Raw genomic sequence first — 20,599 nt, 5'->3', positions numbered from 1 at the left:
GAGCTGTTGACGCCCAGGTAGACATTATCACTTACACACACAACACTTAACCTAGACAAGTTTTCAGAGAAGGGGAGAGGGTAAAAAAAAAAAGAGCAGCGTTTGCAGGTTAATTGTCTGGATAGATACTCCTCTGCGTGATCTGGATTGCTTACACACCCGTGTGAGTGTCACTGGAGAATGTAGCTGCAGCCTGCTAGCCAGGCCACAGGACACACACCAACATGGGAGAAGCTCAGAAGGTAGGTGATCTTGATCTGCCACCACAGAAAGTCAAATGTGAGCTTACGTGTATTTGTTTCTTTAGGTCGGTTCTGACTCGTAGAAGACGAACCAGTCAGGATTTTTACATTTTTGTTCCTCTCACTCTGTATTATTCTCAGTCAGAATGGATTATCCAAGTTCCTCAGGTTGTGTCAGTTCAACTCTGATTGTACCGCTACATTTGTCTCTTTGATGTGGAGTAAATCACCACAAGCGTCGTCTTACAGTCAAGTGTTGAACTCTTGGTGCAAAACTGTCAGCAATGAGGCGGTCCTGCTACGCCAAATAAACTGTTGCGCAACCTTTCCGACTAATCACATTAAGCGAGGTTCTATTATATGAATGGAGCGTCTGATGCCAGCGCTTTTCTAAATGTGGCATCAGATTCATTTTTCTCAGGATGTGGGTTGAGGGGCGGTGGCAGTCACAACAAAACCATGAACATAAGTTGGAAGAAAAGCTTTAACCACAAATCAGAGAGAGGTCAGGGAGGGTTTATTAGTTTACTAATAGAAGTCATGTTTAGTTTTTTTCCATTAGCTGTCCAAGCAGTTTCTGCTCCTTGACTCCCATTACAAGTATAAAAAAGACGTGTTGTCGTGTTACGGGTGTAAACGCAGTTCACTCCTTGCCGTGTTTTTTTTTTTTTTTTTTTCTGTCTGACCTCCTGCACCTGACACTCACCACCTCCCAGGGCTTACTCTCTGTCATAGAGAAACTGAAAGGATCCACAGAGCAGGAGGTCAGGATAGTGCTGCTGGGTTTGGACAACGCAGGCAAGACAACGCTGCTGAAAAGCCTTGCCTCGGAAGACGTGAACACCATCACACCAACGCAGGTACGAGGGAACGATTAAGATCTAATAACATGCAGACTGCATGGCCTGCTTTCTTATAACAGAGTCAGACTTTTTCAGTGCATGTAGTAAAAGTATGACAAATGGATGTCATCTTCACATCCTTTAAAAAACCTTTCATGAGAACATAAACCAAGTTCTGATTTGTATCTCCCCAGCACGCTTTCTTGCAAGATAAAACTGATGTTCTCTTCTTTTCTTTTCTTTTTTTCCCCCTATCGTCTCGCTCTGATGCAATTATCTAATCTCTAATGTCATTATCTGATGCCCTTATCTGACTCTTCCAAGAAAATATTGGATGTACTGCCAGGTCCTGGACCATTGTGACAGCTCTCCGGGCAGGGAGGATGTCAACCAGTAAGACGCGGCGACAGTGGCCGTAAAAGTAAATCAGACTTGACACATCAGCCCACTCTTGGCTTGATCCTTCTGGTCTTATCCTCAGATTTGCTCCTCGGCTACCCCTCGGGATAACGTTGTTACACAACTTTGCCAAGTGAAACACGGGGAGAGATGTTATGAAAATCAGCTGCGGATTAACACGCCGGTTGTGTCTTTCTAAAGCACGCGTCGCTCTCTCACCGACGCATAACGTGTTTGTAGCTGAGAACGACAAAGCAAAGAATACTTTATTAGTGATGTGTTTCAGGAGGTTTCCTCTCCGCTTTGCATGTACTTTTGAATAATAGGTTGTGACACTTTGCTCCCTGTGGTTTCTTCCAGGGCTTCAACATAAAGAGCGTGGCCTCTCATGGCATGAAACTCAATGTTTGGGACATTGGAGGACAGAGGAAGATCAGACCATTTTGGAAGAAGTACCTGGAAAACACAGACCTCTTGGTGAGCAATGTTAATTTAACTCAACCCATTCTTACGTTTCCAACACCAAACAGTTTGTACATAATTACTTACGAAGGCTCATAATGTCCAAATGAAAAACAGTGTGTGTTTTGTTCGTTTATGATATTACGATTAATGGTAACGCTAGCAGTGTTGCAGATATTTAGGATGAAAGGGAAATCCACCACCAGACTGTCAGCAATGAATGCCGCATATAACACATTCTAGTTTCTTAGAGACTGCATATTGTTGACAATAAAATTCATGGTGATGCTATTAAGAGAATAGACAATTTTTTATGTTTTCTTTTTTTTTTTTTTTTTTTAGATTTATGTTATTGACAGCGCAGACAAGAAGAGGTTTGAGGAAACGGGATTGGTGAGCTTGGAAATTCATTTTGATTCCCACCCCACAAAAAAAAGAAGCATCACAGTGTCTTAAGATATCGCGTTTGACTTTTCATGTGTATTTAAAATTCCTTGTTGATTTTCAAGCGGTTTCTGCAAAACCCGTGTAAGATAATCATCTCAGTTTGCTTAGTGAGTTGCCCATTTTTTAACTGAAATCTTTAAAAACCTGAAATACAGAAAAGAATATCAACACAGCAATATTGTCTTGTCTTAATCTATGATGTCCTCCTAATTTATTGATAAGGATGATAAGGAATGGAAAAAATCAAAAGTTTACTGTTAGAAAACCTGCAGCAAAATTGTTCTTTGTGAGATCATGCTACTGCACTGAATGAGGAAAGGTGGAAGATGCTGCTATTGTAATAATTACACCGACTTGAAAGCATCTGCTGGGATGTTTCGAACTCTTAAAACTCACAATGACAGAACGATTTCAGAAAGCAATATTTCAGTCATTCTCTGACTACAAAACTATGTCATGTCTGACTATACAAAATTATCTTGTCACTTTCATGCATACCCCGTTTTGTTTGCTGTCTTATAACACGAAGTCTGACTTATCCATCGTTGAAAACTGTACATTTGTTCTGGCAGCTTAAGGTGCTTTTCTAATTATATACCAGGATGAAAGCTAGCATAACTTTCATCCCTAACCAAGGAACTAAAGATAGTTATCTGTGTTTAATTTACCACTTTGGGATCGGTGATATACTTTCAGTATTCTACATCAAACATTTTACTTTGACAGTCTGCATGACTCACAAAAGCTGTTTGTGCAGGAACTGTCTGAGCTGATCGATGAAGAAAATTTAAAGGGCGTTCCGGTGCTCATCTTCGCTAATAAGCAAGATCTGGCCACAGCGTCACCGGCTAGTGAGATTGCTGAGGGGCTCAACCTGCACACATACCGGGACCGCGAGTGGCAAATTCAGGCATGCTCGGCTGTTTCTGGGGAGGGAGTTCAGGTAAGGAGCAACAGCTGCTTATTTTCTGACACATTACAACCATAAATGTCTCTTATCTCATCGGGATTTTATGGGACATAAAGTCCAAAACATAAAGAAGTGAATATTTGTAAAGTGGAATTAAAATAGCACACAGTTTTCATAATTGCGCACAAATTCGAATCAGGGTTAGGTTACAAATCAGTGCCAATAGCATTGAACTTACTACCGAGTTCTTTTCAACCCATCGTATGAAAACGCGAAGAGTATCTGCAAAAGCACAAACACATGAAATATCACCTAAACCCGGAGACTGGACATGGAGGGCATTAATCAGAGAGACATTTGTATAGAAGGATAAAGTGTTGTGCTCAGATGAGACCAAAGCAGAACTTTTTTGTCGTGGAACACGGTAGGGGCTGCGTCATAATGTGGGGACACGTCAGCAGAGTTATTTGGAGGATTACAGGGCAACTCTAGAAGGAACCCTGCTACTGGAAAATGAGACGGAGGTTTCCCTTCTAGCAACAGCAATTTTAAACTGTTAGGATTAAAGCAAACTTTAGACCTCAGTGATATTAGAAGTTTGTGATTAGACATGATAATCTATGTTGACAGCGGCTTCCTGTCACGTCTGACAGCAAATCTTAATTTGCAGAGTATAATGAGCAAAAAATAAATATATATTTAGATGTGCAAAGCTGGCTAACACATTCCTAAAGAGATGTTTAGCTGATCGCAGCAACAGATGGCTCTGCAAAGTATTGACTAAAACAAGGATGAAATCAAATATGTGCCAGTTTTCAGATTTCTATTTGTAAAACTATTTTGTTTTGAAAACTGTTTGATTTTCCTTCTACATGCCAATTCTGAGCAACTTTCTATTGGGCAGTTATGGAATATCCATGCTAGATATGTCAAAGTTTGCGGTTGCGATGTTGCAAAATGCATAAAAGGCATGGCTACTTTTGCAAATAATTTTAGAATAAACATCTACTGAAAAATCAGGACAACTCTGTTTAGACACTTGCATAAGAGTAATTTGAACACACACAATTACTGTCTTAATTTTGCCAACAGGACGGCATGAACTGGATTTGCAACAACATTGTGAACAAGAAGAAGTGAAGACCAATCCCAAAATAACACTGACCAGAATGAATCAGAGCACCGGCGTCACAGAATGTGATTTATATCTTTCACTTCATCTAATTATGATGCATTCAGCTGACCTCATAGATTGGAATGATTCTGTTTTTATGAATTTTTATTTTTATGAATGTTTTACAAACGTAGTCAATATAAAGAAGAACCATAGTTCTAATAAGTATCAGTGTTTTAAGTATTAACATTGTTTGGAAATGAAACATTTTGGCTTCATCCCAAAAGATTCGGTTGAATCTGTCTGCGTTCCTTAATGCTGCAATTACCAAGGAAAGTGTGTAGCATTGCAGCAGCAGTTTTTGTGTGGGTGTGTGTAACGTGCATATTTTGACAATAAAATTAGTAAATTCTGCTGTGTTGTTACTTGTTTGCAGATTAAATCTGTCCCTATGTAATCAAAGTGTCTTTACATTTCACTTAGCACAATACAGAGACAGGAGGTACAATCCTGTAAAAAAAAAACAAAAACAACTGTCACTGATGGACAGAAACTCCATTAATGTCAATGTACATACTTCATTGTGAGACAATTACAAGCTAATCTGACAAGTGCTAACATTTTTGCTGTGAGATGGAGACAAACTGAGCAACAGAGATGGAGACAAACTGAGCAACAAGACTTGCAGAAGAGACAGCTTAAAATTACACACTTACGTGGCATAGCAAACAAGATATCAAATCGTAATGGCATAGCAGAGCAAACAGTGCAGGAAATTACACACAGAGCGAGACTGAGTAATTTCGGCATAGGCTCTTTTCCATGAAACGTTTTATATGTTAATTTTGGAACCATTACGTCGCAGACTGCCCGTCTTGCAGCACCGTTTCTGTCCGTCATCATCGGCTTTCGCCGAGACGGCTTGCCACACGACACCTCTCGCTTCCAGCTGTGAATGCCGTTTGTTCCTCAAGCGGAAATGCAAATCCTCTAACAAAATCTGAGCAACTGGGAGGGAGAAGACCTGCTTTATTTACGCTCTTTGTGAGATGCGGTCAGACCATTGATTTTTTTTTCAGAGCTCTGTCTTTGTCAGCTGTCTCTCCTGGGAGGATAGCCGTCAGAGACCCTCCAGGCATTAGGGCCTAAACACTCCTGTGATTATTCCTCATGTTGTGTTTTGTTTGACTGACCTTGGTGTGTGCTAAGTCCTTCATTCACCCTCCCTTTTTTTTGGCTCTTCCTAACTGCATTTGGATGTAATGGATCCTTTGTTTCTATTGTGTAAAGCTGCAATTAACCACCTGAAGCCACTCTGAAATTAACAGCTAGCGGGGTCCATTCTGTACTTTTACACATTAAATTGCCCTAATGAATACTTTCCTCATTTTTGTTGTTATTTCTTGAATCTTTTGACGGAGAGCTTTAGGTTTCTCAATAGATGTTCACGAATTTAATGATTTTCTCCTTGCAGATTTTAATCTGAGACAAGACTGAACATTTTTAGTCCTCAGTTGCCTTTGAGCACCCCCTGGTACTTCACCGGGGGGTGCCGCACCAATTACAAGTTGTGAAAAATGGATCATTATGGTAGTTTGAAGGAGGCAGACAGCTAAGGCACTGGGGGAGGGGAGGTAAGCTGGTATTTTGCAATGTGCATTGAGGTTTTTTTTTTTTTTTTACTAACAGGTGGCTGCACCAAAGGGTCCGAATAATCTCTTAGCCACCAAGGAATCTGTTTGCTTTTATCCTGTACCTTCTGGTTAGGCAAAGCTTTAATTCCTGACAGTGTGTCAATAAATTATAGGCTTCACTGAAGGCCACGTTGTTTAAGCTTTCACTTTGTTTGTGCTTTAACTATACTCATCTTTCTTTTGTTAAAAATGATCTGCATATAACTGTATATCATGAATGACAGCATGTCGAGGGGATGTGATGTCACTGTCTCGCGGGTGGCCCCTAAGTCTGCGTTGCCATGGCAGCCCTCCCTATTATTCCTGGTCCTCCAGCCACCTCTCATCTCCGTTGCTCTCCAGCCCTCCCTCTCGTTTTTTTCCCCCTTCATTTATGATACTTCCCGACCTGTGCTCACCAAAGCAAACCAAGAATCCTGTAACGGAAAGACTGAGTCCGGCGGTGCGGCTTCTGAACGCAACAGGTAAGCACAAAAGACAAAGTCAGTGCAGTGTTTTAATTATGCAATGAATAAAAAAAGTTTCTAAAATGAATAGTGTTAAGCTTAACATAGTAAAATATGTCAAAGGGATAAAGGTGGTATAAAATAGTTTTATGCAGATTATCAGCACTTTAAAGCTAGCTGAGCTTCATTGCTAGAGCTAGCTGGTAGCTAAGTGGACAGTAATTTTTGTTGCCACTTGTGTAGCTTTTGCTCAGTTGCTCGGTCCTTCACACACCACAGAAAAAGATGAAGCCCAAGGAATGTGCAGCTTCAAGCAAAACACCATTAACATTGAATCTGATAGTAAGATAAGCATGTTAAGCAGAAGTTAGAAAAGTATCAGTTCAAAGTGTGAATGAGTTATTTCTTCTTACATTATGGAGTTTATAATTGTTTACATTGCTTTGTGCCAATCATTAGTAACTAATTACAATTCTGTACAACCATCTACAGACGGTGCACAGGGATATATCATTGTTCATAATTTGGTGTTCAAAGTGGGCTTTATTACTGCCAAATTAAACCAATACCCTTCTGCAGCAGCCAGACTCTTCGCTGCCCTGTCCACTTTACTTAATAGACCAGATTTTATTATTTAAAGTGGACAAAATGGACTCTAAGCTCATCCAATCTTTCTCAATGTTTGTCTCAGAAAATATTGAAAGTTTTTCTTACGTTTCAGACTGCATTATTTTGTTTGTACAAAAACCGTCTGCAGCTTAAAGGATGATAATCATTGGGTTTCTGTTTGATTAACACTATCCATAATCAAGTTAGGTGCAATACTGAATTAAATGCTTTTTTTCCCCCCAATAAATAGTCTTCTTGTTCTCGTTTGTGAATGCAGTTTTTTTAACTTCCTCAAGAGGTCAATAATTAATCTTCAGCTGAATTAACCTTATTGATAATCAATGTGATTGACTGGGTTCTGGACAGACAGTGAGACTTGGTTGGTGTCTGGATATTAAAGCCATTTAAGGGACCTGGTAGTTGCTACAGTCCACACTCCACTGAGTTACTTTCTAATGTGCCTGTTTGAAAGTGACTTCAGGTAGTTGGGACTTGATTCTGCACATGTGGTAAACTGAATTATGTGTGTTTTCTTTCTTAAGGTATCATCAGGCCTGCCCAGCCTACAAAGGAAGCACCCCTTCTCATGTCAGTAGTCACACACTTTGCATCCGTGGAATCGTGGTTTCCCAGTTTCAATGCTACCCCAGCAGCATTGAGCCTCATGAGCCCAGCCTCACTCCTCCCTGAGGAAAGGCACCACATGGAAATACAGACCATTGTGATTATTGTCATTTTCTGTGTCGTCTGCTTCCTTCTCTTGCTGGCCTTCTTTTATGCCTCCTGTTTCCACTTTTCCATCGGTTCATCTCGGAAGGAGTCACGGCCGGCTAACGGATGCAGCCTAGAGCCAGAGGACACCACATACAGGCGCAGCTCATTTGAAATCCAGTCAGTGCAAAACGTAGTCTGACTGATAAGAACAGTCAAAGTAATACCTATAGGCTTTCTTGTCATTTTGACTAAAAGCTACACCAAACAGAAGCTTTGCGGTAAATAAAAAGGCACAGGCTTGATGAATTATAGAGCTAAAAGAAAATTACACGCAAAGAAGTGTTGTGAAAATTTTCAATAAAATTATCTTCACTTTGTCCCTGTGTACATATCCATGTATTTAATATTAATTTATAGCCGAGTAAAAAAATGCAAAATAAAAGATATAAATCACATGAAAATGTAAAAATGAGTGAATTATGTTGTCATCGAGGATCAAGAAAAAATAAATGCGTCTGCACAGAGATTCATTTCAGCCTCCGATATCCTCAGTGAAGTGACAAATGATTTCCTCTTATGAGTGGATGGATGAGCTTTTGAATAATACAGACATATGAAAGAGAAGGAACAGAGATGGAGAGGAGAGATCCATAATGATGAAATGATAGCATCCACGCAGTGCAACAGAGCAAACAATAACATTATTATTTGTGCTGTGCAGCTACATTACAGGGACATATCAGCAAAGTGTAATAAGTATTATCTAAAGGAAGAAATGTGTAAAACAAATCTGATTCATGTATGCAGATACAACCATTTAAGAAAAGAAATCATATGGGAATCAGTCCAAGTATCATAAAGCCCAGTTTTGCAGCAAACGGGTCAACGATTCTTTAAAAAGTGCAGATTATTACTTGCACTGTTCACGTTGCTTTCATCACGGCTCTGCAAATTGCCATCATGCTGTCTGGTAGTTTTTCAGGGTAAGTTGTTTTTCCCCATATAAATTGAAGCCAATCACACAACAGCTGCTCATAAATGGTTTGACCCATTTGACCAAACAATTTCCGAGGGTTGAGGCTGGGATACAGGGCCGGCCGTGACAAAGCTAAGAGCACACCATCAGTCTCTTTCATTGCTAAGTGGGTTTCTCCTGTCCTTGGTGATTGTTGAGGTCCATTTTAATCAGGCGAGGCATGTTTGAGGATTAGTTCCTAAAGATTTTTTTTTTTTTTTGTGACACTGCAGGATGTGAAACTTCATCAGTTTTGCTCGAAGTGATTCACCTACAATACGTTCACTTGTTTATTCCACATGCTTATATGGCTCGCAGATTATAAAGTAACGATTTATCTGTTGAGTTGAGTCTGATGTTAAACATCACTAACCTTTTCTGCAAGGAGGTCGTTTGATGTTCGGTTCAAAAAGTTGCTTTTTTTTTTTTTTTTTTTTTTACCCATGAAGCTGTAGTCGAATGCCCTGAAGCCCTGTTCTAGTTTTCAGCTGAGTCTTTCCAGGTCCCCTTGTGTGGACTTTTATCCAGGCCTCCTCTAGGCATTTCTGCACTGCTTCTACAGAAACTATGTTAAGTCATAGGTGTTTTATTAATATAAACTGTCTGGAGGGGAAAAAATTGCTATCTATTACCCCAGACTAGATGAGGAAGTTTACTCTTTCTAGGAAGTTTCTCTGGGCTTCACATCGTAAACTGTATATCTAAGGTGATCTAAGTGACAGATAAAGTGCTGTGGAAAAAGTATATGCTCTCTTACATATTTCGGTAACACTTTATTTGACTGGGTGTGCATAAGACTGACGTGACACTGTCGTAAACATGACAAAACATCTGTCATGAACATAAAGAAGTCTTTATGAATGTCTGACTGTTGTCATGAAGTGTCATTCGGTAAATAATGGCACGTTTAATGCAAACTTGCTTTAAAAGTCTATTAAAAGTGCCAACATTGCATGATTTTGTAAATAATGACAATTTAATGCAAAGCTGGCACTTTTAATGTACTTTATGTTTCTCTTTCCCCCCACGTAGTTGTTTGTGAACGTCAAACAAATTTCAATTTCAGACAAAAGTAACCTACATTCACCTAGCAGCTTTCAAAATGTTATTTTATTTGTTGCGAGAGGAAAAGCAATTCAATCCAACCATCATTAGCTGGCAACCACTGCCGTGTAGCATCTGTAAGCGGACAATTACTTTTTACGACACCGTGGGAGGATTTGACCTCTTCTTTTTGCTTTCTTCACTTTTCTAAATTTTCAGAATTTGTGGATAATGGTTCTCACTTTAGTTCTCACCATGTCGTTCCAAACCATTAAAACCACATTTTGTACTTATTCAGTTTGCCTGTCTGGTATTAAAATTGATCCAAGGCATTTTATAACAATGAAGCAGGGGTGCTTTTGACGGTATGCATCTGAACATAAACTATCAGTTATAATTTGATACAGAAAATAATATGCAATTACTTTAAATGGCACGTCAGATTTGAGCATTTCCTTGGTTATTGGCCTCCTAGTAAAAATACATTATCACCAAGATAAATATAAATTGATGTGCACCAGTGGTGGAGAAAGTACTTAAAAAAATTATTTAAGTAAAAGTACAAATACACAGACAAAAATATACTCAAGTAAAAGTAAAACTACCACATAACATTTGTACTCAAGTAAAAGTAAAAAAGTACTGGCTTTTAAAAATACTTAAGTATTAAAAGTAAAAGTACTTGCTGAGTAATGCCTAATCCCTAATACAATATCATTAAGTGAACCAATCGTATTTAATTTTAATACATTAGAAATGTGCCATTTTAAGAAATCCAACAGAAATGGGATGGAAAGAAGGTGGGTGGGAGAGGACATGGAACCAAGGAGCCACGTAGCAGAGTTGTAGTCAAGCCCTCCTACCCAAGACCAAGTCAAGACAAGCAACCCAAGCTACGTGACACAAAAAAATTTACTTTTACCTATCAAAATTGCTTCTCAAATTGATCTGAAAGATCCACATTCCCATAAAAAAAACTAGATATTAAATACTTATAGCTTAAATAAATTTAATCAATAAAGATCCGTCCAAAAGAATCGGATCGTTCCTGAATGTCATATTACTATATTGCCCTTTGGTCACAGCGTTGTCCCATACATGTGACACCTCAGTCAACACCTCCACACAATAATTCAGTGCATGAGTGACTTTTTTTCATCGCAGATGCAACATGTGTCTCAGTACAGCTAGCTTTGCTAGCATCACGTCCACAGAGCTTACCTTTCTTTAAGCTTTCCTTCCAAGTGATGCTAAAAGTTGGACGAAGTCCCCACTGTCTGTGAAAGCGAAGCGCTGCTGATTTTACATGTCGCCATATCTTAGGGGATTTATGCAGCGCTATTATATAACTGACGATTAGACAGACATCGCCTCCCGCTCAGAGGAAACCACTGCGCATGTCTTGGAGCTGCGCGTGCGACTAAAGGTGGAGGCGATGGGTGACAACAGACACTAAGTCACGTTATTGCTTGGATTTTACGGCGCCACCTTAAGTCCCTGAACTTCACATTTTAACGGACAAAAAGMGCAACGCGACTTGGATGTAACGAGTAACGCGACACTTTTGTAGAAATGTAGTGAAGTAGAAAGTACAGATACTTACTGTAAAATGTAGTGGAGTAAAAGTAGAAAGTATCAATTATTAAATCTACTTAAGTAAAGTACAGATACACGAAAATTGTACTGAAGTACAGTAACGACGTACTTGTACTTCGTTACTTCCCACCGCTGATGTGCTCTCTTAACTGAATTGTTGGCCATGAAATGGATTGTTTAGAGGAGCGAAGCATGCCAGGCTAAAATGGAAATACCTGGGTAGAAAATGAAGGCTAGAACTGTCCAAGGGGTAAAGTGACCTGGAGCCAAAGTCAGCTGTTGTGAGCATAATCAACTCGTGATGAAACTGGTACTCAAAGCAACAATCTCCAGATCCTGTCATGGAGACTGTCCAAATTTTGGTGGGATTTGTCGAAGCAAAAGATGCAAAGATGCGTCATCTTGCCACAGTAATCTGTCAAGAGTGACAATGAAAGTTAACTGTAATTTTAGCAAAGTGAACATGCTACAAGACTATTTTTCTAGCCTTATGAAAAGAGATTTCTTTTAAATTAAACTCTGCTTCTAGTTTCTTCAGAAAATTGAATCAATTCTCCATTTTTGATATGATATGTTTCTCTTTACTGGCGTCATCCTCAGACAGAGGGAACCTCAAGCAATCAGAGATTTTAAAAAATTGACATTAGGTCAAACGAGATTGTTTGCGGCTCAGGGATATCTCACTTTTAGCAATCATTTATATTATGTAGCGATAGGACCTTAGAAAAAGATATTATTGATGAACTATAGGTTTAGAGACTGAAAATAAATTGGACAATATTTTTACTTCTGTTCCTTACAAACCGCTTATCATGCAGTGCATATAAATACACAAGCTTAGATGCGAAATGCGGTGTTCGCTCTTCTATTCCCTGATGACAGATGGATCACTCTGGTGTTTTCTAAGATTGGCACCTGCAATCAGCTACCTCCAGCGCCTTCGGGAGTCGCTTTGCTGTTATCGCTGAATATACAGTCACAGGCAGAGTCAGGCCTGCTGATAAAATGTCACACTGACAGCCAAGCTGCTCACACAAGCAAAGAATTTTAAGTGTACAGGGCTAAAAGATATCTAAATATTGACTTTAAAGATTAGGTTAGATTCTGTCTGCAGATATGATGAAAAAACAACATAAAGTCTGAGTCATGGAATCATCCTGAAAATGTTGTGTGATGCGGAAATTTTACTAGTAAGGAGAAATATGCACCAATGTCCATGTTTTAAATATGTCCAACTATGCATTTAATGATGCTCTGTGTTTCACTAATTTATCAGGTTCTGTGATAGAAACTGAAAATGGTTTTACTTTTAACTTTTCATGATTTTGTAAATTATGATAATTTAATGCATTTTTAATAGACTTTCACTGCAACTTTTAGAGCCACTTTGCATTAAAAGTGTCATTATTTACCAAATGACACTTCATGACAACAGTCATAAACATTCATAAAGACTTCTTTATGTTCATGACTGGTGTTATGTCATGTTTATGACAGTGTCATGTCAGTCTTATGCACACCCCTTCAAATAAAGTGTTACCCAGAAATCATTAGTACTCCAGCAGCAAAGCAATAAAAAAAAATCTGTAAAAATGAAAAAATCTGCATACAAAATAAAGCTTAATATATAAAAATATCACTCATGCTAAACAAATAATACAACATTTTGAGTCAGAGATCATTGATTGTATTCATAAAAACCATGAATCAATATCTTCAATGATAGTGATTAATCATGGCTCTTTTTCAAGGATGCACTGCCTTCCTTGGGAGTGCTGCTGAGCAAAATGTTCATCTGAATAAGATCAGGTCTGTCACACAACTATTCACATTAGACACACGTCTCACCAAATTAGAATTTCATCAAAAAGTAAAATTATTTCGTCATCACAGTTGAAAAAGACAAACGTCAATTCACGAAACCCGCGGTGACATTCAAAGCATTTATCTTAGCAAATGTTGACGCTTATGGCTATGCTCATAAAAATGCAAACATTCCACTTCTCAGAAAGTTAGAATACAGCCTCAAACCAATAAAAAAATAATTTTAATGCATAAATTGTATGCTATGGTCTTACACAGTCATGGGGAAGACTGCTGACGTCTCAGCTGTCCTGCAGACAGTCACTGACTCCCCCACAAAGAGAGAAAAACTGTTTCTAAAGCTTGCTTTTTTTTACAGAGCTATATCCATGTATACTTATTGTCAAGTGGATGGATGGACGGACGGACGGATGGATGGATGAATGCAGAGACAATGTCAGAAAACGGATTGCAACATCGCTCAGTGGTCCAATATAACTTCTCTTGCTAATTTTGCTTTGAATCGATCTCCCGTAGTCTGGAAGAAGAGTAGAAAGTCACATAATCCACCTTGTTTAAATTACAGTGTGAAGTTTCCACTGTCAGTGATGATTTTGAAGAGCAATGTCCTCTGCTGGTGTTGGTCCACTGTGTCCTGCTCAAAGTCAGTGCTGCCATCTACATGGAAACATCAGAGCTGACGACTTTATGCTTCCCTTTTTATGCTAGTTTCATTTTTAAAAACTTGCTCAACTCACGGTTTATTCCACATCTCTGGTGTTTTCTTATGCTCATGTTTAGGATTGTTTCTTCTTTCCTATGTCTCTCTGTGGTCCTCCAGTGCTGTTTCTTTTTAATAAGGATAAAGATACAATGCAAAACATCTAGATGGTTAGATGGTGAAGTTACCTTTGGCACTGTTATGCAAAATTAGCAGATCCAAACAACAAAAGTGTCATCACGGCAACTACGCTCCTGTCTTCACGACAGACATGCCTTGTCTTTGAWCTGGCTTTCTGTTAGAATTAATTTGGACCCATTAAAGTCAACCATATGGGGGATGATGATGTGCCTTTAATATTGTAGGCAAGAAAACTTGAGTCCAATGAAGACGACATGAGAAGAATGTTAGAAATTGCAACTTTGATGCAGATTATCTATTATTAATGACTGCAGACTTCTGAAAAAAAATCTTCAAGAACACTGCACAATAGATATACTTAAAAAAAAAAAAGCAAAGGAACTTGGTTAGGAAAAAATTGCATTAAGAGTATGAAAAAAAGCACAGCATGCAATTCAGACCGTACGAGCGTTGACAGAGAGCTCTCCTTTGCGTGACTTTTTATCCAATTTCACAGAAATCATCCTGGACTGGACTTTAWCCAGATCTTTACATCTTTCATTTCAACAGTTATGCTATTTACCCAGAATGAATGGTGGAACAACGAATCATTGACTTGGATCTACGGGATTTTGGACCGCAAACAACCACAGACACATGGCATAAAAAGCAAATCTAGGCTGCCAAATGGGCTGATCAGACATCAGAAACTGCACACAGTGTGCGGACACTCAGTGTAGCCACTTTTCTTTTGACGTCTCTCCTGAAGCCATGTACGAGCAGGTYATTGATGTTCAGGCTGGTCTTTAACACTTCAGAGAGMTTAGGCCCTACTGTCTCACACGAGAGAGCACAACGAGATAAATCGATCATAAATAACTCAATTTTACAAGAAAGAATAAGGCAAGTAGAAATCTAATCTAACAACAGAAGCTCTGCCCACAGCATGTAATGTGTAAAAAGACAGATATGACTGGCTACGTCCCGTTTGGCRTGCTGCAGCATYGATAATGTAAAAAATAAAAATAAGATAAAATGCATGCCGCTGTTAACTTTTCTGTAGCCTGGTCCATAACAACCTTCAGAGCAGCAGAGATTTTTGCTTGCATAAGAAAACGTTTTCAAAGAGGAAGGAGATGTTTTGGTAATGCACTCTGAGGAAAACACTCTCACTTGCAAATGGGTTCCCATTAGGCTCACAAGAGCTGCACTGTTTGATTACAAGCTAATTAGCAGCTCATTTCATGCATGGTAAGTGCTGCTAGAATGGGCCCCTGATTTGATTCACTGCCCGGGCTTTTATTTCCCTGCTCCTAATTCACTTTAGCTCTTGCTGCATTTTTGGAATGTTTTACTTTTCAGCCATAGCCTTTTTAATAAAGATCTGTATCACTGTAGTGTTTGTGTGTGTATGCGTGTACGTGTGAGTGTGTGTTCATGTGGACCGYTCATRCGCAGTCGTTTCCAAGAAGATGATGGGTTCCCCACTCTGGTATGTATCTCGTTTGTCCTTTTCGTTTGAAGCCGTGGCTCCACTCGTTCCAGCTCTTCCGGATTTGGAGCTTTTACAGGAGCAAGCGAAAGCAAACAGGACAATACTTTATGAAGGGTGCTTTTTAGATTTTAGCAGGTCACAATAATTGGATTGTGTTAATSGAGCTTTCGCAGTGAATTCAGTTTTTAGCTGGGAGCAGCTGCTCATTGGGATAGCTTAGTATAAAAAATATTTAAGTAGCTGGACAGGCTAAATCAAACTGCAATAAATATCTTAMAGCATCTGAAACTTCCCAAGCAAATGTRTGCAATGAATTATAAAAAGTTTGATCAATTTTGGGATGTGGTTGATTCTCATAATGAATATGAAGCATAAAAACATTACYGCTAAAATGAGGATCAAGTGATTGAGATGGGTTAAGCAGATATTGAGTATWGAGATCACATATATGCGATCWGTTTTGCTGAAATTSATTTCTATACATGGCAGGAAAAGGAGATGCAGCTACCTATTGTAGCCCCACACAAGCACACCCAATAATATCAAGCGCACGCAGTGGAATACTGTCATYCTATTGGCTGGAACGGTTGCTAGGCRACGGTACTCCTTGATCCGCGAAGGGGCAGACAATATCCAAGCGAGCAGTGAGGTTTGCGAGCGCAGATTTAATCCGCGCAGAGAGAAAGTTTGCGCACGAGGAGAAAATCTGAGGGAGAACAACAGAGAATATTTGAAAGAAAGCAGATGCTTTTAGTGGAAACATTACAAGTTTTGAGAGCAGAAACGACATCCGACTTTCAAACTTAAAAGGTAAGTAAAATTTCCCTATAAATATGTACCAAAATCTCGTATAAGATTTTGGTATATAGATTCAACTTTGCGTTGAATCTATGTCATTAAGAATTACTTTAAATGCAAACGAGAATCAAARCCCAATTGCAGCAGAAACAATTGGGYTTTGATAAGTTAAGATAAATTAATCTTAAGGCTTTTGTGGGCATTTTTTTTTTACCAGGGATGCCAATAATCATATAATGTGCTGCAGATCCTTTGCCTAATCTCCAGGGGTCAAGGTTGGAGAACCATAACAATTTTCACTTAGTGAGAATGTTTCCCGGCAGATAAAAGTAGAGTCAACTGGATCCTTCAACCCAGGAGGGTAAACAGTTTGAATGGTCTGTAAAAAAAATAAATAAATAAATAAACTGCAGGGAAACAAACTTGAACTGTCTCCTCCTGTGACAGCAACTCCGTATAATTTTGTTTGGAAGAAAAAAAATCTTTTATAGCTCCTCATCAAACTTTTTTTTTTTTAATGCATTTATTTACATACTTTCTTCATGGTTTCTTCACTTCCTGCACACTTCATTAATTCTCAAAAGAGTAGAAACGAGGAGCCCTTTTGCAGAATCGCCTGCTGTAAAACCATTTGGACGTTTTTATTCTCGTTGCCTTCTTTTTAATGTATGTAGCGCACGTTAAGAAAGCGCTGAACGTTTCCCCCCCCCCCTTTTTTTTCAACCTTATGGCTCAATTTGTAAGCAAACTTTCCTTTTAACCCGAGGAACCCCGATTCAGCGGGAGTTCATTAGCTCACTGCAGAGTCTCTCACGCCGCTGTCTTTTCGCTTTGCTGAAATCAAACAGGTTTTTGTGCACCTGCGGAGGAAAACACTTTGAAAACCAGGCTCTTTCACTGAAAGAGTAAAATGAAAGTTAAGAAGTCGCCGTGCCACACCGGGCTGTAGACACACATCAGAGAGATTCATATTCCATGCGTGTACATTATGTCGTTTCTCATGGTGAACGTTTTGCCTGGTAGGCTCTCTCTCTCTCTCTCTCTCTCTCTCTCTCTCTCTCTCTCTCTCTCTCTCTCTCTCTCCCTGACAAGCATGCAGACATCATCGCTGTGTGACTCCTTGATGAGACTCTCACGCAGCGGTTCGCACGTCGTTCGGCTCTAAATTGAAGCTCAAACTGAGCACCGTCAAGCCGACTCTCCCCCCCCATCTGATTGACTTCCAGTCGCTCTCCCAAAGGCAGTGAGGGAAAAAGTTCAGAGTRTGACGACTTCTTCGGTGCTGAAAAAAAAAAAAAAAGAATTTTAATGAGTTTAGCTCTCAATGCGTAAGAGATAACAGGCCCACTTAATTTCTCAGCTTTTGCTCTCTCTCCCGCTGTCAAAGCAGCCAATAAGGTCTTATCTCATGGCCAGCAGGGCAAATCCTTTTAAAGGTGGTCTTATTGCAGACGCTTCGGTCTCATTGTTCTTGTGTCAGATGTCGGTGCCCGGTGGCTTTTCACTGCTCGCTATGGGACATGAACACAGAATCCTATTCATTTTCTATGTGCTTATTCTCTGACATCAAACACGTTGGCTTTCTCCACTAAGCGCTGTATGTGCTTGGGTTTTTCTTTCCAGAGATAAACTGAAAAACATGAGCTCTTTATTCTTTTTTTTTTTTCTTTTTTTTTTTGTGAATAAATGTTATGCTAAACAGATGCAAATATATTCAGGAACAAACTCTGTGTTATTTATTTTATCCTCTTGTGAGAAAACATTGCAAATTCTCATCTCTAACAATTACGACCATATTTAGATGTCAGCCAAGAAAAGACCAATCCTTTACAGAGCCTTGCTCTTGCAGTATTCCAACTGTGTGAATTTTTTTTTTCTTTCTCGTCTCATTACAACCACAACTGTCAGTGGATTTTATTTGCAATTTATGCGATTGAACAAAACAAAAAAGAAGTGGAATGAGAATAATTTTCTTCTTATTTTTCCATCCGTCCACCCAACAGCTCCACTGTCTAAACCCGAGGGTCCAGGCAGGTTGCAAGGGGGGCTGGTGCCTCTCTCCAGTGGGACGGGGGAGCCAGTCCATCACTGGCCAAGATAGAGACCCAAACCCACAGACACACATAAATATGTTTATCCATGAGGTGGTTTTATTAGTTTTTAATTGAYGTTTTCWTATCAAACGTGGGGGTTGAATAAAACCCAAGATATAGATTTTATTTGCAAAAAATAACTAAACCCGACTCATTTACCATCCATTTTACAATGGCTCTGCTTTGCGTTGGTCATTCCGATAGAAGGCAGTATGAAATCCACAATCTCTTCTCAGCCGGCTATTCTTTGGTGCTGTCTCCTCAATTCCTCCAAACGTCAACCTTGAGTTTCTGCCAGTTCCGTTCCCAGAGCCGTGCGTGCATGTGGGCTCCAGTGTCAACAAAGTGCCTTTTTATAGCGTGCAGCGCGATGGTCAAGCTACATATCTGTTAGAGGCTGTCAGTAAGCTGCCCCTCATCYGGGGAAACAAGGAGCCTCCACTATCATGTTTAGCATGACTGGCGTGGGGAATGTCTATRAAGCTGGCACTCATCGCCGTCAGTAAAGATCATCTTGGTTATTCCATGCTTCACTGAGGCCCCGTGCAATATCTGGCACGAATGTGATCATAAATATTTTAGTTTATAAATACAGAAGGATTTTTTTTTTTTTTGAAGCAACTCATCATATTTTGTTTAATTGTTACTTTGTGTTTGTATTGGCAATTATTAAGCCCTAATAAAATCATAATTGAAGGTTTAAAGAATAGTGGCAAGCCAGACATCGACGTTAATTTCTTAATAGCATGCAATGCTTGTACAATTTACAATGGAATCGGCGATTTTGTTCAAAGCAGCTGTTTTTTAGTGTTGATTTTTTTTATTTTCTCTTGTTAGTCAAAATTAAAGTCAGACTTAAAAAAATAAAAAATAAAACAGTGTGGGATTATACCACTCTAATAAAATGTTAATTTATTTTAAGGCTTTACATATTTGTCAGGAATGGGAATGAAATGTTTACGTGCCCAATTTATGACGCCTGACGTTGGTGATATTATGAAATATTTAGGATTACAGAGCCTCATAAATGCATTGGAACCCTCACAGYGATTATAAAATGGGTGTTTTATTTTCCTCTGGTTATCCTCTCACCGTCCTTCTCAGAAGTCGTTTTCTCAAGCATTGGAAATTCAACAGTGATTTGTTGTGAACGCGATAACTCCACGTGTCACAAACTGCTAAACCATGAGTCTGAATAAGCTGAAGGGGACGTGACTGATTCTGTTTGATCACAAAGGCAGAGCTGCACAGAAGCTGGGACGTTCTTTGTCAAAATGCTTCTTCTGCTAAACAATTCTCCTTAATAAACCATTAAAGAGCAGCCGCCTCTCGGCCTCATTTGTGCATCAGCAGATGAATATTTGTCACTAAGGATGACTTAACGTTTACTTTCCGAGGCCAGGAGGCTTCCCACTGGGAGACAGAGGTAGGCAAGGGCAAAATCAATTTCCAATCTCAGCAGAGATAAAGGCAAAGTTCCCTCCTCCCCCCCACCACTAGGCTTCTGCTAAGTTCAGGAAATCAATTTGTGAGAAAATACAACTTGATAGAAAAAAAAAAAAAAAAACTCACTTGAGTTTAAACAGAGCAACCAAATTTAAAAGTCATTGCTTAAAAGGTGAAGCTAAAGCAAATTTGGTGTTAATCTGCATTTGTTACATGGTGGCCTGAACAACTGAGAGCTGTGTAATCCCAATAACTCAGGGTAGAAAAGGTCAGAAAATGGAGGACCAACCTGCCTAAACAAGAAAACATAGCAGTGATGATGATGATGATGATGATGATGATGATGATGATGATGATGATGATGATGATGATGATGATGATTGCTACCTCATCAATTTCAAAGGTGCCTCCACAAAAAACACATGTGGATGCTTTGCCTTTCTTTGATAGTGTCTGGACAACTGCTGCAAGCTCACACAAGCATGCGCGTGCAGAGGAGATCCGGTTTTTACAATCAAAGCTGCCCCGAGGTCAGGATGTAAATCTTTGCACTTGCCCCCACCACCCTAATCACCTTTTTATAACCCCA

At 39.3% G+C, this 20,599-nt stretch overlaps 1 protein-coding gene across 1 annotated transcript; it reads left to right on the top strand.

Annotated features, from left to right (window-relative positions):
* Positions 1-5,803, top strand: arl3l1 (ADP ribosylation factor like GTPase 3, like 1). Its single transcript, XM_008420151.2, has 6 exons — positions 1-242; positions 959-1,102; positions 1,844-1,960; positions 2,288-2,338; positions 3,150-3,335; positions 4,395-5,803. The coding sequence occupies exons 1-6, from the start codon at positions 225-227 to the stop codon at positions 4,440-4,442; spliced, it is 564 nt and encodes a 187-aa protein (XP_008418373.1). The 5' UTR covers positions 1-224; the 3' UTR covers positions 4,443-5,803.
* The last annotated feature ends 14,796 nt before the right edge of the window (positions 5,804-20,599 follow it).

This window comes from Poecilia reticulata, linkage group LG10 (assembly GCF_000633615.1).
Source record: "Poecilia reticulata strain Guanapo linkage group LG10, Guppy_female_1.0+MT, whole genome shotgun sequence".
Taxonomy (NCBI): Eukaryota; Metazoa; Chordata; class Actinopteri; order Cyprinodontiformes; family Poeciliidae; genus Poecilia; species Poecilia reticulata.
Note: the sequence above shows the minus strand (reverse complement) of the source record. Positions and strands in the feature narration are given on the sequence as shown.